At 40.4% G+C, this 17,095-nt stretch overlaps 1 protein-coding gene across 4 annotated transcripts in view; it reads left to right on the top strand.

The window, feature by feature from the left end:
* The window catches only part of LOC133639637 (adhesion G protein-coupled receptor E5), a 75,971-nt gene that overhangs the window by 53,973 nt on the left and 4,903 nt on the right, over positions 1-17,095 (top strand). For all 4 annotated transcript variants that reach the window (XM_062033124.1, XM_062033122.1, XM_062033123.1 and 1 more), the window contains 5 exons: positions 1,537-1,731; positions 12,963-13,180; positions 13,250-13,408; positions 16,726-16,894; positions 16,966-17,067. In XM_062033124.1, the coding sequence (XP_061889108.1) occupies positions 1,537-1,731; positions 12,963-13,180; positions 13,250-13,408; positions 16,726-16,894; positions 16,966-17,067 (843 nt within the window). The remainder of the gene's footprint in view (positions 1-1,536; positions 1,732-12,962; positions 13,181-13,249; positions 13,409-16,725; positions 16,895-16,965; positions 17,068-17,095) is intronic.

The raw sequence follows: 17,095 nt of genomic DNA, 5'->3' as shown, positions 1-17,095 counted from the left end.
ACACATTAAATACTTAAAATACTGAGTGTATTCTAATTTTTTTTTAAAAACTAGAACAAGTAACCCTTTTTCAATTACTGTTTTCCAGAACTACACTTATTGAGAGAAAGTTCTTTAATAGAATCCCTGCCCTCTAATAATTAGATACACTGATAAGGTTAGAGATTGTAGTAACTGACGTTTTTAGTTCAAGACAAGCAATTTCCTTAGAAGTCACACAACTTTGTGTAGAATAGTCAACAACCTTGTTTCTTGTGAAAGCTACTTTTACAAAACAAACATGGCCGAGAGCTAATAACTTTGGTCACATTTATTTTCATAGCTTATTTCAACCCAACAAGCTTGTTATGTCAGAATATGAATGTTCTGTTGCTATCCACAACTTTTCCGTGTCAAAAAAGCATATTTTACGCAATTGTTGCATGAGCACTGAGTAATAGATGAATAATAATCCTACTTAATTCCTATCAAATGTAGAATTGCACGGGTTGGATCAGACCTTCACTTTTTTGTCCACAATTTTTGTCCATGATTTCAGTCTGCATATTAATTTTATACCAAACTGAAGGGGAAAGTTTAATAAACATGATAATCCAGTATTTAAAGTAGTATAAAATTAGGGCTATGGAGTTAACTTGTGTGTTTATTCCCTTTTGTTGTTGTTGCATTGATCATGTACATATTCAGATTCATCACACAATTTATTTAGACTGCACTCATTTACCGTGACAGTGGATGGTTACCTGAAAGGTGGCACAGCTTGTTATATGGTTAGTGATCAGGTCAATGCATACATCTGTGCAAAGATGAGTGAGGTGACTCCAACCGGAGGCACATTTCACTTCAAAATAAACCCTGACTGGACAATAGATAAAACTGTTACTAAGTGTTGCTCAAATAAATTAAGTGCATTCAGTAACACATTTAAAGTGTTGCAGGATGACATTATGACAATAAAATTGCATTTGTATCTTTTTCATCGGGCCTTTTTTGAAGTTAATTTAAATTATGCAAGCAAGTTATTTCCTGTGATAAGTCCAACGGTTAATCCAAATTCAAAAGAGTCATTAATCTGATTGAAAAATATATTATTTGACAGCACTAATAAAAATACAAACAACAAGCTATAAAGCTTTATTTTACAGGAAGACCCAGTATGCTCTCATGCAAACACACACACACACAGGTGGGTGTTTTTCACTGCTGTGCAGCGCAAAGTTAATGGCATTCAAGTATGGCCAGGGCAGTGCTTACTTCCTGTTAACACCAGTTGTAACTCCATAAAATGCTTCGCCGATGTTGCATTACGTTTACTTGTGCAGTTGAGTGATGTGACTTTTTGAACGACTAAAAGTAAACCCTGAGAATTGATTACCAATTACTATTTGATACTATGTTGCCAATTTAGTACTTATTCTGCGCGTAAAAGAGCCTTTCAAAATCTTTGATTGTTCGGCCCGCGTTTAGCAAGAAACACACACAAAAAACTAAGTGAAATGCTTTCACATAATAAATATTCAATGTTTTCTCCTCTAGCAAAACTTTGCACTCCTGTTGATAACAAAGACAGGCCTGATCGTGTCCCTGCTTTGTCTGAGCATTTGCATCCTGACGTTCAAGTTTTGCCGCTCTATTCATGGGACCCGCACAACCATCCATCTGCATCTCTGTATCTGCCTCTTCATCGCTGACCTCATCTTCCTGGCTGGCATTTCCCAAACAAAACCCGAGGTATGTTTGTCTAAACAGATAGTGACTTTGTTTCCATGAAACGTTGACATACTGAGTCAGCATCACACAACTGGGACATCAAAGGAGCTCTTTATTGATTTTTAACAAGGACTTTGTGTAAAAATACCAATAGGATCGATGTGATGTTCTTAGCATGTAGTTCGAAGACGAAGCTTAAAGTTGATGTTCATCACTTACATTAAGATTTATGTATTATTATCTCTTTTTTGTCCTTCCAGTAAATTTGCGCTGTAATCTATGCATATTTTTTGTTGTGTTCCTCCATTATACATGATTTTTCCTAAGAGGGTTTTTTTTTATGTCAAATTTAAAAATATCAATGTCCAATTCTTTCACAAGTGTGTGACACACTGGTAATTATTCCACAATATCCCAAAGGCAACGTCAGTTTTTCAAAAGGCATAAACATTTAGGTTTTTTTAAAAGTTTTTTGCTTAAGTCTCTCAATCAACTGTAGACATAAACAAAAATACCAAACGTGTAATGTTTTTTTTCCCATCCATCCATCGATTTTCTGCCACTTGTCCCTCTCGGGGTCACAGGGTTGGCTGGAGCCTATCCCAGCTGCATTCGGGCGGAAGGCGAGGTACACCCTGGACAAGTCGCCAACACAGATAGACAGACAACATTCACACTCACATTCACACACTAGGGACCATTTAGTGTTGCCAATAAACCTATCCCCAGGTGCATGTTTGAATGTCTTTTGATCAAATGATGTCACAGTTATCAATTAGTATACATTTGCATGACATGAGTTATTTTACTAATCTAAACTTTTGACATTATCTGATCAAAAGGCTGTCAAAAGGGTCAACATAAAAATAAAAAACAATTTACAGTCGTGGTCAAAAGTTTACATACACTTGTAAAGAACATAATGTCATGGCTGTCTTGAGTTTCCAATAATTTCTACAACTCTACTCCACATGTTCTCAATGGGGTTTTAAGTCAGGACTTTGGGAAGGCTATTATAAAATCTTAATTGTAGCCTGATTTAGCCATTCCTTTACCACTTTTGATGCGTCTTTGGGGTCATTGTCCTTTTGGAACACCCACCTGCAATTGAGAACGTGGACAATGCTGAAAAAACAAGTCCATGTCAGAAATCCAACAGATTTAGCTGAACTGCACCAATTTTGTCAAGGGGAGTGGTCAAAAATTCAACCAGAAGCTTGCCAGAAGCTTCTAGATGGCTTCCAAAAGCGCCTTATTGCAGTGAAACTTGCCATGGGACGTGTAACCAAATATTAACATTGCTGTATGTATACTTTTGACCCAGCAGATTTGGTCACATTTTCAGTAGACCCATAATAAATTCATAAAAGAACCAAACTTCATGAATGTTTTTTTTGACAAACAAGTATGTGCTCCAATCACTCTATCACAAAAAAATAAGAGTTGTAGAAATTATTGGAAACTTAAGACAGCCATGACATGTTCTTTACAAGTGTATGTCAACTTTTGACAACAACTGTATGTTTGATAGTTTTGTTTAGGACTGAAATTTATTGAAAATAATTTCCATCCAAAAAGTAAAAAAAAAAACCATGAATCCCAAAATGTTTCTACACCCTTCAAAGACAAAGCGACTTTTATGTCCTGTTTGGCTTTGAAGATAATTAAAATCGAATGTCCCTTGCAGACAGTTTAGGGAATGGAAATTTGGCATTCCGAATAAACACTCTTAGTAATGATAATGGTTTATTGTGCTTTGAACATGTTTTACTACTTACATTGAGGAAAATTCCATGCCTACACTTGCTCAATTTTAACTAGTCTGAATCCAAGCTTATTTGTTCCTCTTCTAATGTGTTTGAACTAGAGCCGGTTCCTAGCAGGCATATATGAGGGAGCAGTCAGAAATGTGAAGGGGGCATCATGTGTACATGCTGCTCCATCATGCTCAATCACTCTTTTCTGTGCTAATACAGTAGTAATGTTGCTTTCTTCATAGAATTTGGTTGTTAGCTAATATAGGGGCCTAATTTACTAAGATCCAAATACCATGCACTAAACAGCATGCGCAATCTATAATATAGCATGTACTGGTGTGTTGCGTGTGATTTACTAAGACTGCGTGTGCAATTGTAAAGTGGTGCAGACCGCCTTATTTAAATGAGGATTTTGCGTGTACTAAACTGGACATCACCTCGGAGACACTTTCATTTACTGCAAATTCATGTTATCGTGCCCCTACCTGTGGCATTTTGCTGTGTATTCAAACATGCAGAAGACATCTACCACTTTTTATGGCCTTTTTAGTAGCAGTTGGGCAGTGCATCTACTGTACATTGACACATTTTATTTTGTATTTCTTTTTAACCGCTGAAGGTGCACTGGGAAAGAGGCTGCACTCGGTCTGCTCAATATGCAAAATATATTAAATTAATATATATTCTATGTGAGAAAAAACAAGTCATTAAAAAAAATACTAAAGGACACCAACACGTATCCATTGAATTTGTTTTAATCAGCCCCTTATGTCCTCTAACGGCTTTAAAATTATGTTGCTGAATAGACGATATGTCTAATATTTTTTATTTCTTGACCATCCAAAAATGTTGACACATACACGTATGCTGGAGGATTCTCGTCTGTCCATCGTCTGTCTGTGCAGCATTAGCACTGATCCTGCAGGTGTGTCGAACTGTCAGTTTGCACAGTTACTGAATAAAATGCAAAATAGTGCTCGCAATATGGTGATGAGTGTTAATAAATCACATTGCACGTGCTAAATAATTATTTTTGCATATTATCCTCCTAGTATTGTGGACATTTTAATGATCAGCATATATTTTGCATACTAATGACGACAGAAACGCAAAATGAATTGCACGCCTTATTCTGCTCACTTAAGAGAAACAATCCACTTTGCACACGTTTAGTAGATCAGATTTACGTGTGCTATCAAGTTTGCACGTGATTTAGTACACACTAACCTTAAATGAATCAGAACCTATGTGTCCAACTCCAACCTGGAGAATAGGATTGCACTTTGTCAGGCCTCTACCATCACACCTGTTCAACTTGGGTGTCCCACCTGAAGATTAAGTTCTACTGGTAGCTCTTAACCACAATAAGGTGGCAATATTTCAGGAGGGAAACTAAAAAATAAATAAATTAAATAAAGTGTCCTTCATCCACATTTTATCAACCATCACAACATTTATCTTTACTTGATGACCTAATACTTAAACCGAATACTACCTTCAGTAGGACTTTAAACACAATAGTTAATATTTGCAAAGTTGAACGCTACAGTAGTATTATGTATAATACTAAAACATTCTCCTAAAACTAGTTTATTAAGTTAAAGTACCACTGATAGTCACACACACACTAGGTGTGGTGAAATTACTCTCTGCATTTGACCCATCCCCTTGTTCCACCCCTTGGGAGGTGCGGGGAGCAGTGAGCAGCAGCGGTGGCCGCGCTCGGGAATCATTTTGGTGATTTAACCCCCAATTCCAACCCTTGATGCTGAGTGCCAAGCATGGAGGTAATGGGTCCCATTTGTGTAGTCTTTGGTATGACTCGGCCGGGGTCTGAACTCACGACCTACCGATCTCAGGGCGGACACTCTTACCACAAGGCCACTGATCAGCAGGTCAGCTGAATCATGCCTTTAAAATTTCACCATTCGCACGCACACACACACACGCAGAAACTTAACAACACTGTACACTCTTAACGTAGTATTTTTTTTTTATCAAGTTGTGTTTTACTGTACCACATAACCAGTAGTCATCTGTTCCCCTTCTTCTTTTAGATTTTGTCTATTTCATTGTGTTCTCTGACCAGTAATCACTTGCAGCGTGAGAAAGTTCACATTGTATATTAACGGACAGAAATGAAAGCATGTAGACAATTTTTTTCACTATGCTTTCTGTAACCAAACTCACACACATTACAAACATAGCAGCTAAAATCATCGGCCTACCCACACCCAACATTTCAGATCTAAACCACAGGTCCATCATTCGACTGGCAAACACAATAGTCCAGGATATGACTCACCCACTACACCAATACATCATCCCACTACCATCAGGGCGCAGGTACAGAACTATTAAATTCCGGAGGGCCTGCCTCTGGAAAAGCCTTATCCCTGCAGCTATAGCCGCCCTAAACAGCAGGCCCGGCCGACCTGTCTGACAAGCCTGTAAATGTGTTGGTCATGTATGATGTCTTTTTGTTATTTTTGTTCGTGATGTGTAATGTCTATTGTTTAAATGTACGGCAGTGAAAATGAATTTCCCCAACGGGGACCAATACATCTAAATCAAATCAAATTACAGCGTGGGGAAGTTTACATGAACGCAAATTATGGTAGCCCACACTTTCGTTTTCATCATCGTTTAAACAGGAATAGCAACTGATTGCTCTTTTCGACAAACACTTCATTTCGACTGAACACCTAAAGCAGCAAATACACACAGCTTTAACTTAGTTGTGTGGCTGTCCCGATCGATGGCTCGCCTGCTGATGGCATCATATAGCGTCAAAAATGAAATGTGTCCACTTTACTTTCTCCCAGGTGTTCACATATTACAATGTAGATCACATTAAATCCACACCTTTTTGTTTTGACCCCGCCGCCGCCAGTGAGAAATTCAACTTCCTCATCTCAGAATGAAAGAATCTGATTGGCTCTCCTTTGTCCTTTGCCGACCCTCCCGGGAGACTCCCAAATTTCATTTCCCCTCCCGAAAATCGTCATGTCCGCTTTTCATCCAGTCCAACGAGTGCTGGCCCAGTCACATAAAATGTGCGGCTTCTGCACGCACACAAGTAATGCCTTGCATACTTTTTTTTTTTTATTTTTATTTTTTTAAAAATAATGTCCTGCCCAGCTTCTCAGGCAAATCATATAGTAGATGTAGATGCCCATATCGGCTGTTCAGATTTACTTTACAAAAGAGAAGTGTAGGATACTTCTCTTGTTGACTTATTTGTATTTGACTTTATTAAATGTATTTATATTATCATTTGGTGCAGCCGGGACGGAGCAGGAGGGGATAGAAAGAGAAAAAAAAGGAAGACAGAGGGGGGAATTGTGGGGACAAGAGGGGGATTAGACAGAGAGACAAAAACAACAGCAAACACAACAACAACAACAGAGCAACATCAGCAAATACTACATGTACAAATATGATGGTAAAAGTAATAGCAAATAAGCAGTTAGTGAAAATGAAAAATAATACAGAAATGACAATGAGCATTATTACATTAAAAATTAAGCAATATGAGTACCAATAGAAATAGCGCTATTGATAATAAACAATACCAATACTTTACCTTTATTATCAACAATACAATTGTTCAAATGCAACAATACATATACGTAATGATAGCATGAGATACGAAAGAATGCAGAAAAATGGAGGGGAAGAAAGAGAAGCAACCTACATTAACCTTGTAGATTGTTATAGTAACAATAGGTTAAGCTTTGTCAGTGTGCCATGTGTTATACCCAGTTTACCCTAGGGCAACAACGTTAATATATGTTTGATGAAACGTGATTATGTGCATGAGTGTATGTGTGCATATGTACTTGTATATGTACAGAATGTGTATATGTGTGCTTGTACAGTGAATGTATATGTACAGTATTTGTATATGTGTGTTTGTACAGTGAATGTATATGTATAGTATGTATATGTGTGTGTTTGTACAGTGAATGTATATGTACAGCATGTGTATACAGTATGTGTGTTTGTACAGTGAATGTATATGTACAGAATGTGTTTGTGTGTTTGTACAGTGAATGTATATGTACAGTATGTGTATACAGTATGTTTGTATAATGAGTGTGCGTGTGGATGTACGAAATTTGAGTGTGTAAATATGTACTGTATTTGTAGATGTATGTGGGAGCGTAGGTACCTATGTATGTGTGTATGTATGCAAGTGAGTATATGTGAATCTGCATGTACAATACATTTGACTCCCAGTGTGTGCGGGAGCCAGAGTACGGCCCCAGCCTCCCCGAGAGCCTAACCCACAAACAGTAGGTGAGGTGCCCAGGGAACCAGATATCACCGCCCCCACGCAGCCAAGCCGGACAGCGACAGGAACCCCAGAGCCCGGCCCACCGCGCCGCCCACAAGGGCCAGCAGCAGGCCGCAGACAGACGCACCCGGCAGAGGACAAGGCACGAGAAAAGCAGGGGGAAGCCAGACCCCAAGCCAGCGAAAGACCCCACCCCACACGGGCAGAAAGGCGGGACGCCCCGCCCGAGGGGGCCGGAGACCCCCTGCAAAAAATAAAATAAATAAGTAAATAAAAAAAAAATAAAAAAAATAATATTAATAAAATATATTAAAAAACTATAATTTTTTAAAAAAAGAATTAAAAGAAGATCACATACATGCTGACACACAAGGTCGCCGCCCCAACAACTGGCCGACTCGCAGCACCTCGGAATACCCTGCAGCACCAAGCTACCACAGTAGACGCAGGGACTAGACCCAGCAGGCCCCAACCAAGACGGGTACCCGGAAGGGATGGACGGCGGGACCCAGGAGCTCCAGACACGCAGTCCGGATGCAGTAGCCCGAGGCGCCGACCCCCACCCGACAGGCAGGCCCCGAACGTACCCCCAGAAATATACATACATATGTATATACATACACATACACATGTACACATACACATACATACACATACACATATATACACATACACATATATATACATACATACATACATACACACACATATACATACATATACACAGTTTGTCAGCCCCGACAACCACCACGCGTGCGCGCTGCCACCAGTCACAACATCAGCCACCCTCCTGCACCAGACCCAGCAGCCACGGGCGCCCACACCACAAACAAACGGCAGCAGAAACAGCAGCCGCAACACCCCCAGACAGCCAGCACCACCCAATCAAATCAAAGCGATCAAAAAAAAAACGCGACCCAAAAGACCCCACCACCCCAACCCACACCCGCAACAAACACACCACCGCCCAAACAACCGAGACACAGCATCCAGACCAGACACGGGCGCCGCGCCGCCACCACATCTAGTCACCAACAGAGACCCCACAGCGCAAGGTCGGGCCACACGGGCACGGACCCCACCCAACAGGAAGCGAGACCCGCGCGACGCCACACACAAATAAATAATAAGATTAAACAAAAATAATAATAATAATTAAAAAAAAATTTTAATTAAATAAAAATTAAAAATAAGAAACAAAAATAAATAGATAAAATAAAATAAAATTAAAAAAAAAAAAAAAATTAAAAAAAAAAAATTCATAATAATAATAATAATAAATAAATAAAAGCCTGGCAGGCCACCAGAACGCAGTCCCCGGAATCCGCGCCAGCCGACGAGGCAATGAGGGGTGCGCCGAACCCCAACCCCCCCACATGCATGTGTACAAGGCCCCCAGAGTGTCTACTGTGTAGTTAAAATTAGGAGGTCAGCCATTACAGCCGGCCTCCAGTCCCTATTGATGCGTGTACTGTAGCGTGAGTGAAATATGTATGCTTGTGGGAACTAATAATGCGATTAAAATTGGGGGACATCAAGGTCTTGGTGGGTCCCAACCAAGCCGAGCCCTCCAAATCCTAAGTGTCTAATATGCAGCTAAGATTGAGGGATGGACGAGCAGGGGACAAGACAGGAGGACCGGAGCCCCATAGGAGGCATCCTCAACCCCCCGCCATGCCTCCCCGCAGGACAATCCCCCAAAGTCCTATATTTGTGTGACTGTGTGTGCTATAAGTAGGAGGAGTAGAGGGCCCGGACATCGCCCCCAGTCCATGCGGCCGACAACCAGGAACTACGGCCAGGAAGCCGCCACCCCCCCATGGCCCGTGACCCACACCAGACCACTTTAGCGTGACGCCACGCGAGCCCACCCCCGCCAAACAAAGCCATCCCCCGCCCGCCCCAACCCAACCCTGCAGAGCCCATACCAGCAACCAAACGCAGAAAAACTGCACAGCCCCATGCCCAATGCAAACACCGCATCCCGGCCATCCACACAGCAACGTGCCCATACGAGTCCCGGCCAGGGTACGGCGCCCCTCAACGGGGGAAGAAGCCAATGCATCCCGTCCGCACGCCAGCCCCCAAACCAGCCGGCAAGCCCACGCCAGCCAGCCCCCACAACCCCACAAGCGCACAGATACCAGCCACAGTCCCCCAACCACTCCAACCCAACACGGCGACGCCAACCGCCGGCAGTACCACAGCAACCATCACCACCACCGCCCGTCCGCAGTACAAACACCCGCAGCCGCCGAAACCGAAACAAAAAAAAAAGCGACCGACCCCGTAAACCACAACAACGCACACCCCCAGCTACCACAGAGGCCACCAACCCACCTACCCCAATTCATCCACAGCCAGGCCAATCGATCCACCGGACATCCACACCCATACACACACCTACACATACATACACACATACACATATACATGTATATACACACACATACACATACACACATGCATGCATATACACATATAGTACACATACACACACACACACACACACACACACACACACACACACACACACACATATATACACTGACATGCATATACATATGCACACATATACACATACAAAAAAAAAAAAAAAAAATAATAACATTAAATTAAAAAATAAATAAATAAAATAAAATAAACCCTTTAAATAAAATAAAATAAATAAAAATAAACAAGAGGCCTGGTTGCTAACAGTGCCCAGCGCCACCTAACCCCGCAGCCCTTCCCGCACGTCCAGGCCCCCCCGCCCACCACCCACCAGGCACCCCATCCGGCAAAAAGCCACAAGGGCCCAGCCCCGCACCCACAGCCGGCACGCCATGGCATCTCAGCAGGCCCGGTGCCGCAACCAGCAATGCACACCGGGGCAGCGACCCACACACATGTACCTACATACATACACACAGATTCCACCATACATACATACAAACGTACACGCGCGCACCCATATATACACATATATAATTTAACAGAATAAATAAATAAAATGTATTAAATAGATAATTTAAAAAAATATATATATAAGAGTATATATAAATAAAATGAATAAGTAAATAAGGGCGGAATAAAACACAGGAGGGGGACCCCGCAGAGCTGTCGGGCAGCACCGCCGGGGCCCCAACAAGGGAGGCAAGCAGCCCCCCCAACCCGGCACCAAGCGGGCCCGCACAGCCGCAGCGTAGGGCGACCCCGGGCAGACCCCGCCCCGCGCCCCAGGGGAAGGAGGAAGCCCACGGACACCCGGGGCCAGAGGGGCACGAGCCGACCCCCTCCCGACAGCGGCAAGGCCCCGGCCCCACGGGCGCAACCCCCAGCCACACTACCCACGAGAGGGAAACCCCCCCCCCCGCCCAACCCAAGGCGGCCGCCCCCGACGTTTATACGGCCTTGCATACTTGATCAACAGCGATACAGGTTACACTGAGGGTAAACAACTTTAACACTGTTACAAGTACACGCCACACTGTGAATCCACACCAAACAAGAATGACAAACACATTTCGGGAGAACATCCGCACCATAACACAACATAAACACAACAGAACAAATACCCAGAATCCTTTGCAGCACTAACTCTTCCGGGATGCTACAAGGTGTGTGTGTGTGGGGGGTGTATTTTGTAGCGTCCCGGAAGAGTAAGTACTGCAAAGGGTTCTGGGTATTTGTTCTGTTGTGTTTAGGTTGTGTTACGGTGCATATGTTCTCCCGAAATGTGTTTGTCATTCTTGTTTGGTGTGGGACTCACAGTGTGGCGTATATTTCTAACAGTGTTAAAGTTGTTTATACGGCCACCCTCAGTGTAACCTGTATCGCTGTTGATCAAGTATGCGTTGCATTTACGTGAGTGTGCATACAGAAGCCGCACATATCTTGTGACTGGGCTGACACGTTGTTAGAATGGATGAAAAGCGGACGTGACGACAGCTCGTAGAGGATGTTAAAGGCAGTGCCTTTAAGGCACGCCCCCAAGACTGTGGTCCGGGTAGACTACGAGATATAATGACTGATGAACACCTTCGTTTGATAATGAAGGTTGCCTCAGCTCAAAGCCTGAGCCCCGACATTAATGAACTAGCATCCAAGAAAAGATGCCAGGTATCTGGCTTGGGCACATCAGATTAGATCAGTGTGTTGCAAACTGAGCAGTTTAAAGTCCTGAATGGTTGGTTTATTCATTGTTATTTTATTTTCAAATGTATTAGCCTGTGGAAAAAGTTAATGTTGATATTTACCTAAGAAGGCTGCAAATAGAAAAGAGGCATTTAATTTTCATTTAAACTGTATTTGATATGCCATTGATATTTTTTTAATTATTATTATTATTATTAGAAACTCGATTTTGCATGTCACTATAAAGTTATATAAGCCTTTCTTGTTCAATATTCAATGCAAAACTTGTTTGGGTCCCTATTAAAAGGTTAATTTGTTTAACCTTGGCCCGCGGTTTTGTTCAGTTTTAAATTTTGGCCCACTCTGTATTTGAGTTTGACACCCCTGGTGTAGTATGAAAACTATTTTTTTAATACAAAACATTATGGGCGAAAAATCTTTAAATTAGCCGCAGGGTTCAAAGCGTTGGAAAAAAAGTAGCAGCCTATAATCTGGAAAATACAATGAATGCAAACACAGCCTTTTCTTTGCGTATATGAATGTATTTATTTTTTGTGGTAAAAACACAACACTTTAAAGAACAATTTTATGAAATTGACAGTTAAGTTGCAACAACTAGTCTAAGCCTAATACAACAATGATTGTCTACCACTAATTTTTTCTCAAGAGTGTGCACAACAGAACGCAGCACTGCTATAGACAGTGCCAATACATTACAGTGCTTATACTGTATTCCGACAAAATGTGTATGTTACAGCATGCCTAATACCATGCTTCACACACATCTTGTTGGTCTGTGAAGGCATCTATCGTCTGTATTTTGAACTTTTCTGAACCATCCTATCATGGTCATCGTAAACATTCCCTAAGATGATTACTGCTTTTAAACCCGGAAATCTTGTCCTAACATAGTGTTGCGGTTATCTGATGGCAAAGTTGAAAAAGCAATGCCTCACTGTCTTGATTCAAAATGTTGTCTTTATAAGGTTGGTTGGGCTCGTATAAACACAGCAAGAGTCCTTTCATTCCTCTGCTCACCATGGAACTTCCGCTCATCGTGTGTTTATGTTGCATTACAGGGCGGCTGCAGGTTTATTGCCGCCATGCTCCATTTTTTCTTCTTGGGAGTGTTTGCATGGATGCTACTAGAGGGTGTGCAGCTGTATCGGATGGTGGTCCTGGTCTTCAACGTCACCATCAGGCCCCTCTACTTATTCCTCTTCGGCTACGGGACACCCTTGGTTATCGTCATAGTGTCTGCCATCATCAGACCCAAAGGATACGGCACTAAGGATCTGTGAGTGTGCAGAAAACCACAAACGTTTGTGTTTGAGTGGGAGTTTAGTTTCCCATCTCCCCACTGCAGCTGCTGGCTGTCCCTCCAAGACGGCCTCATCTGGAGCTTCTATGGTCCCGTGTGCGTCATCATCTTCCTCAATGTCTTCTTTTTCATCGTCACTGTTTGGAAGCTGGCCCAGAAGTTTTCCAGCCTCAACCCCGACCTCAGCAAGCTGAACAAAATAAAGTCAGTGAGCACCTCTTTTTGCATTTGCAGTTTTGCAACACGAGCGACTATTACACACTGTACATACTTTGAATTATACATTATACACACCGACATGGTTAATTAGAAGATAGGCTTCTCTCTCATTGCAGCCTGCCTGTTGAGATTTATAGAAGCGGTTTGATTATGTTTTGTTTCAGTTGGCATTTAAATCTGCTCTCTTTTTTAATGTGTTAGTGCAAGTTTCAAAGTGCCACAAAAATCCCAGAGTTTTGATTGATTGATTGAAACTTTTATTAGTAGATTGCACAGTACAGTACATATTCCATATAATTGACCACTAAATGGCAACACCCGAATAAGTTTTTCAACTTGTTTAATCAATGGATGGTAAATGAGTTTTAATGAACATCAATATTAAAACAAATCTAAAATTAAATAAACTTATTAAATAAACATAATTACTTAAATGTGCCCATAATTATTATAATTAAAATTAAATTTATAAATGTGTTATTAAATGTCATTATTTTATTTTAAATGTAAACAATGTAAAATATTAAGTAATAATTTAAGTAACTATTTCAGTATTTATTTAAACATTTAGTAATTTAATTAAGTATTGATTTCATTATTTCGTAATTTAATCTCATACTGTATTTCACAATTTAATTATTTTACGAATTAAATCATTATTTTATGATTTAATGATTTATTTAATTATTTCAACAAACCTGTGTGTCAGTGCTTCATGAATTTATTTTATCTGTCAAACTCAGCCATCAAAGTCAGTGGGCAGTGCTAACACGGCTCCAGTCCAATAATTGCTTTGGTCTGAAGCCTGAAACTTTTGGAAGTTGTTCAAAACATGGCGGTTAAGGAGAATATACTCACGCTTTTTCAGGAGTAAGTGGTTGATATTTTAAACCTTGTGGAGTGTGTGGAATTTAAAGTTGTTGGAGTTATTTCCGCACTTCCCGACCAAGGAGCAGTACACCTTTGCTTCTCTGGTGGAATAGTTTAACAGACAAGCTGGGCAACCATCAGGTCTTAATATTTGACGGCTGGGTTTGACAGATAGATAAATTCATGAAGCGCTGACACACGGGTTCATGAAGTAATTTAATAAAACAATAAATCATGAAATAATGGTATCATGTGTTAATTCAATAATTAATTTAATAATGAAATAAATGATTAAGTTATACAAATATATATATACTTTTACATTAATGACAAAATAACACATTTTTATATTGGATTCCAATTATAATTAATTAATGACACATTTAACTAATTATTTAAAGACTTATCTATTTTAATTTATCCCATTTGACACGCCATAAAAAATAGAGTAAAATAGTATGTTCTCCTACTGTGTAACAAGAAAGACAGATTAGTGTTTAGAATAAATTCACAAATGATAATATAATTACATTTTGGAACGCTGCACTTTTTTGTTTGAACAAAATAAAGTGTAACGTCTGAAAGTGAAAACGAAAACAATTAGTGAAATTAGATACTGGGTGTAGCTGGTTTGTTGTTTTCAGTACCACCATTTCGCAGCAAAATAATGAAAATAAGTAAGTTATTGTCATTATTTTGTTGCAAATACTCCGCGTGTGACTACGAGTGATTTGTCATGAGGTTTGATATTAGATTAAATATTGAAGGAAGACATCTTGTGTTCCCCGCTCGCATAACCAATACTTAACAGTCATTGCAAATCACATATCTACAATACATATTTATAATTCCACTTCTCAGCCACACTTAGCTCAGCGAGCTAGCTTGCGCTGTGGTGCAGTTATAAGAGGTCATCATCCAGACCATACCTTATCCCAGAGGTTCTTAACCTTTTTAAATTCAGTGTTAAATATTAACACTGAATTAGTAATCTTACTCTTAATTTTTATCACATTCGATAATTATATAAAATCTACTTACAGTTTAACAGGATTAAGCTTTTCAAATGATGCGAAAGCATTAATCACAAAGATTATTATCGAGGCTTAGGTCAGGCTGATTACAACAATAAATAATAATCAAATAAAAGGCAAACAATGGACTCAACAACTGATGAAAAATACATTTATATACAATTACCCAGTGCTAAAATACATACATTGTAACTAAATTAAATTCAAATAAAAATAATAATAATATATATGTTTATTAAATAAACTGTCAATAAAATTTAAGTGCAAATGAAAACACAGCTTCACCAATGAAGTCCTAATTTTTGCTCTTAAGAAACTTCTCTATGACTTTAGCGCCAGACTTCTTCTGTTTGTTTGACATTGGCATTACTGCCACAAGTAGTGGAAAAATGTAATGCAACTGAACAACAACTACGGACCACAGCTGAAAAACTTATATTTTTTGGCAGCCGTCTACGGCAGTCCTGGGCAATTATTTTGCCTCAGGGGGCCAAATTTAGAGAAAAAAATGTGTCTGGGGGCCGGTTTATCTATTTTTAGGAACACTATAATACAAAACCTCACAATAATGTCTGAATGCTAAAAACGTTATGACAGACCGCCTTAGAAAACGGAATGGAATTTAAAATTTTTTTTACTGAATGAGAACCCAGAATGTACATAAAAATAAAGAATGTGGGATTTACAATATTAACTATGAACGATAAAACACTGAATATTGACAACATATGAACATCACACCCCCTCTCGACATATTTTACGATCAAGCGAAACGCAACAAAATGCAACAAACAGTGAAATATGAACGCAAAGGGTAAAAAAAACCTCATTAACAATCTGATATATGTGATACATCACTAAGCTTTATAACTTTGTTGTTAAAAATGTCCTTCCGTGTCTCTCCCTGACACCTGCATTTCAGGCTGGCCGCTGTGGAAACACTCTGCGGAAACATGCTCCCCACCCACACTGCTTGGTGCCTCGTCTGAGCTGCTGAGACGTAGATGACCATAGTAACTAATTAGATGACCATAGTAACTAGTGTATCATGCAAAAGCGCAGATTCAAACCATTGAAATATTTTGTATGGTTCAAGGTCATTTGAAAACATCACTGCACATAATAATGGCAGCTACAGTTTCCATCTGAAAGATCTAAAAAAATTATTTGGGAATGTCCGGCGGGCCAGATTGCAAAGCTTAACATGCAGCCCCTGGCCCTTAATTTGCTCAGGTCTGGTCTACGGGGTGCTCGCGGCCCAACAATAGGCCACGGCTCTATGGTTAAGAAACGCTGCCTTATCCGATACCAGTATGATCCGATATCTAATTTCTATGCCAAATTATATCAGATATCACTCATGCCAACCTTCCTGTCGTTCTCTTCTGTGCTTTGCAGAACCTTCACGGTTACAGCCATAGCCCAGATGTGCATTCTGGGACTCATGTGGGTGTTTGGAGCCTTTCTGTTTAAGAAGGGCCACATTGTGGCAGAATACTTCTTCACCATCTTGAACAGCTTCCAGGGAGCTCTGGTCTTCATCATGCACTGCCTTCTATCCAAGCAGGTGAGACTTCTCTCTGTTCAAGTCCATAGACAGCCAATTTATTCACCATGGTTGTCTGCTGCTCTCTGCAGGTGAGAGAGGAGTACTACAACTTTCTGTCCTGCATATGCATGCAGAAGAAAAAAAGATACTCTGACTTCAGTAGTACACGTCCATCCAATAGCCAATCACAAGTAAGATTTGTGTGATTTAGCACCTCCC

The sequence above is a fragment of the Entelurus aequoreus genome, linkage group LG22 (genome assembly GCF_033978785.1).
Source record: "Entelurus aequoreus isolate RoL-2023_Sb linkage group LG22, RoL_Eaeq_v1.1, whole genome shotgun sequence".
Taxonomy (NCBI): domain Eukaryota; kingdom Metazoa; phylum Chordata; class Actinopteri; order Syngnathiformes; family Syngnathidae; genus Entelurus; species Entelurus aequoreus.
The sequence above is the reverse complement of the archived record's forward strand: the minus strand, read 5'-3'. Positions and strand labels throughout refer to the sequence as shown.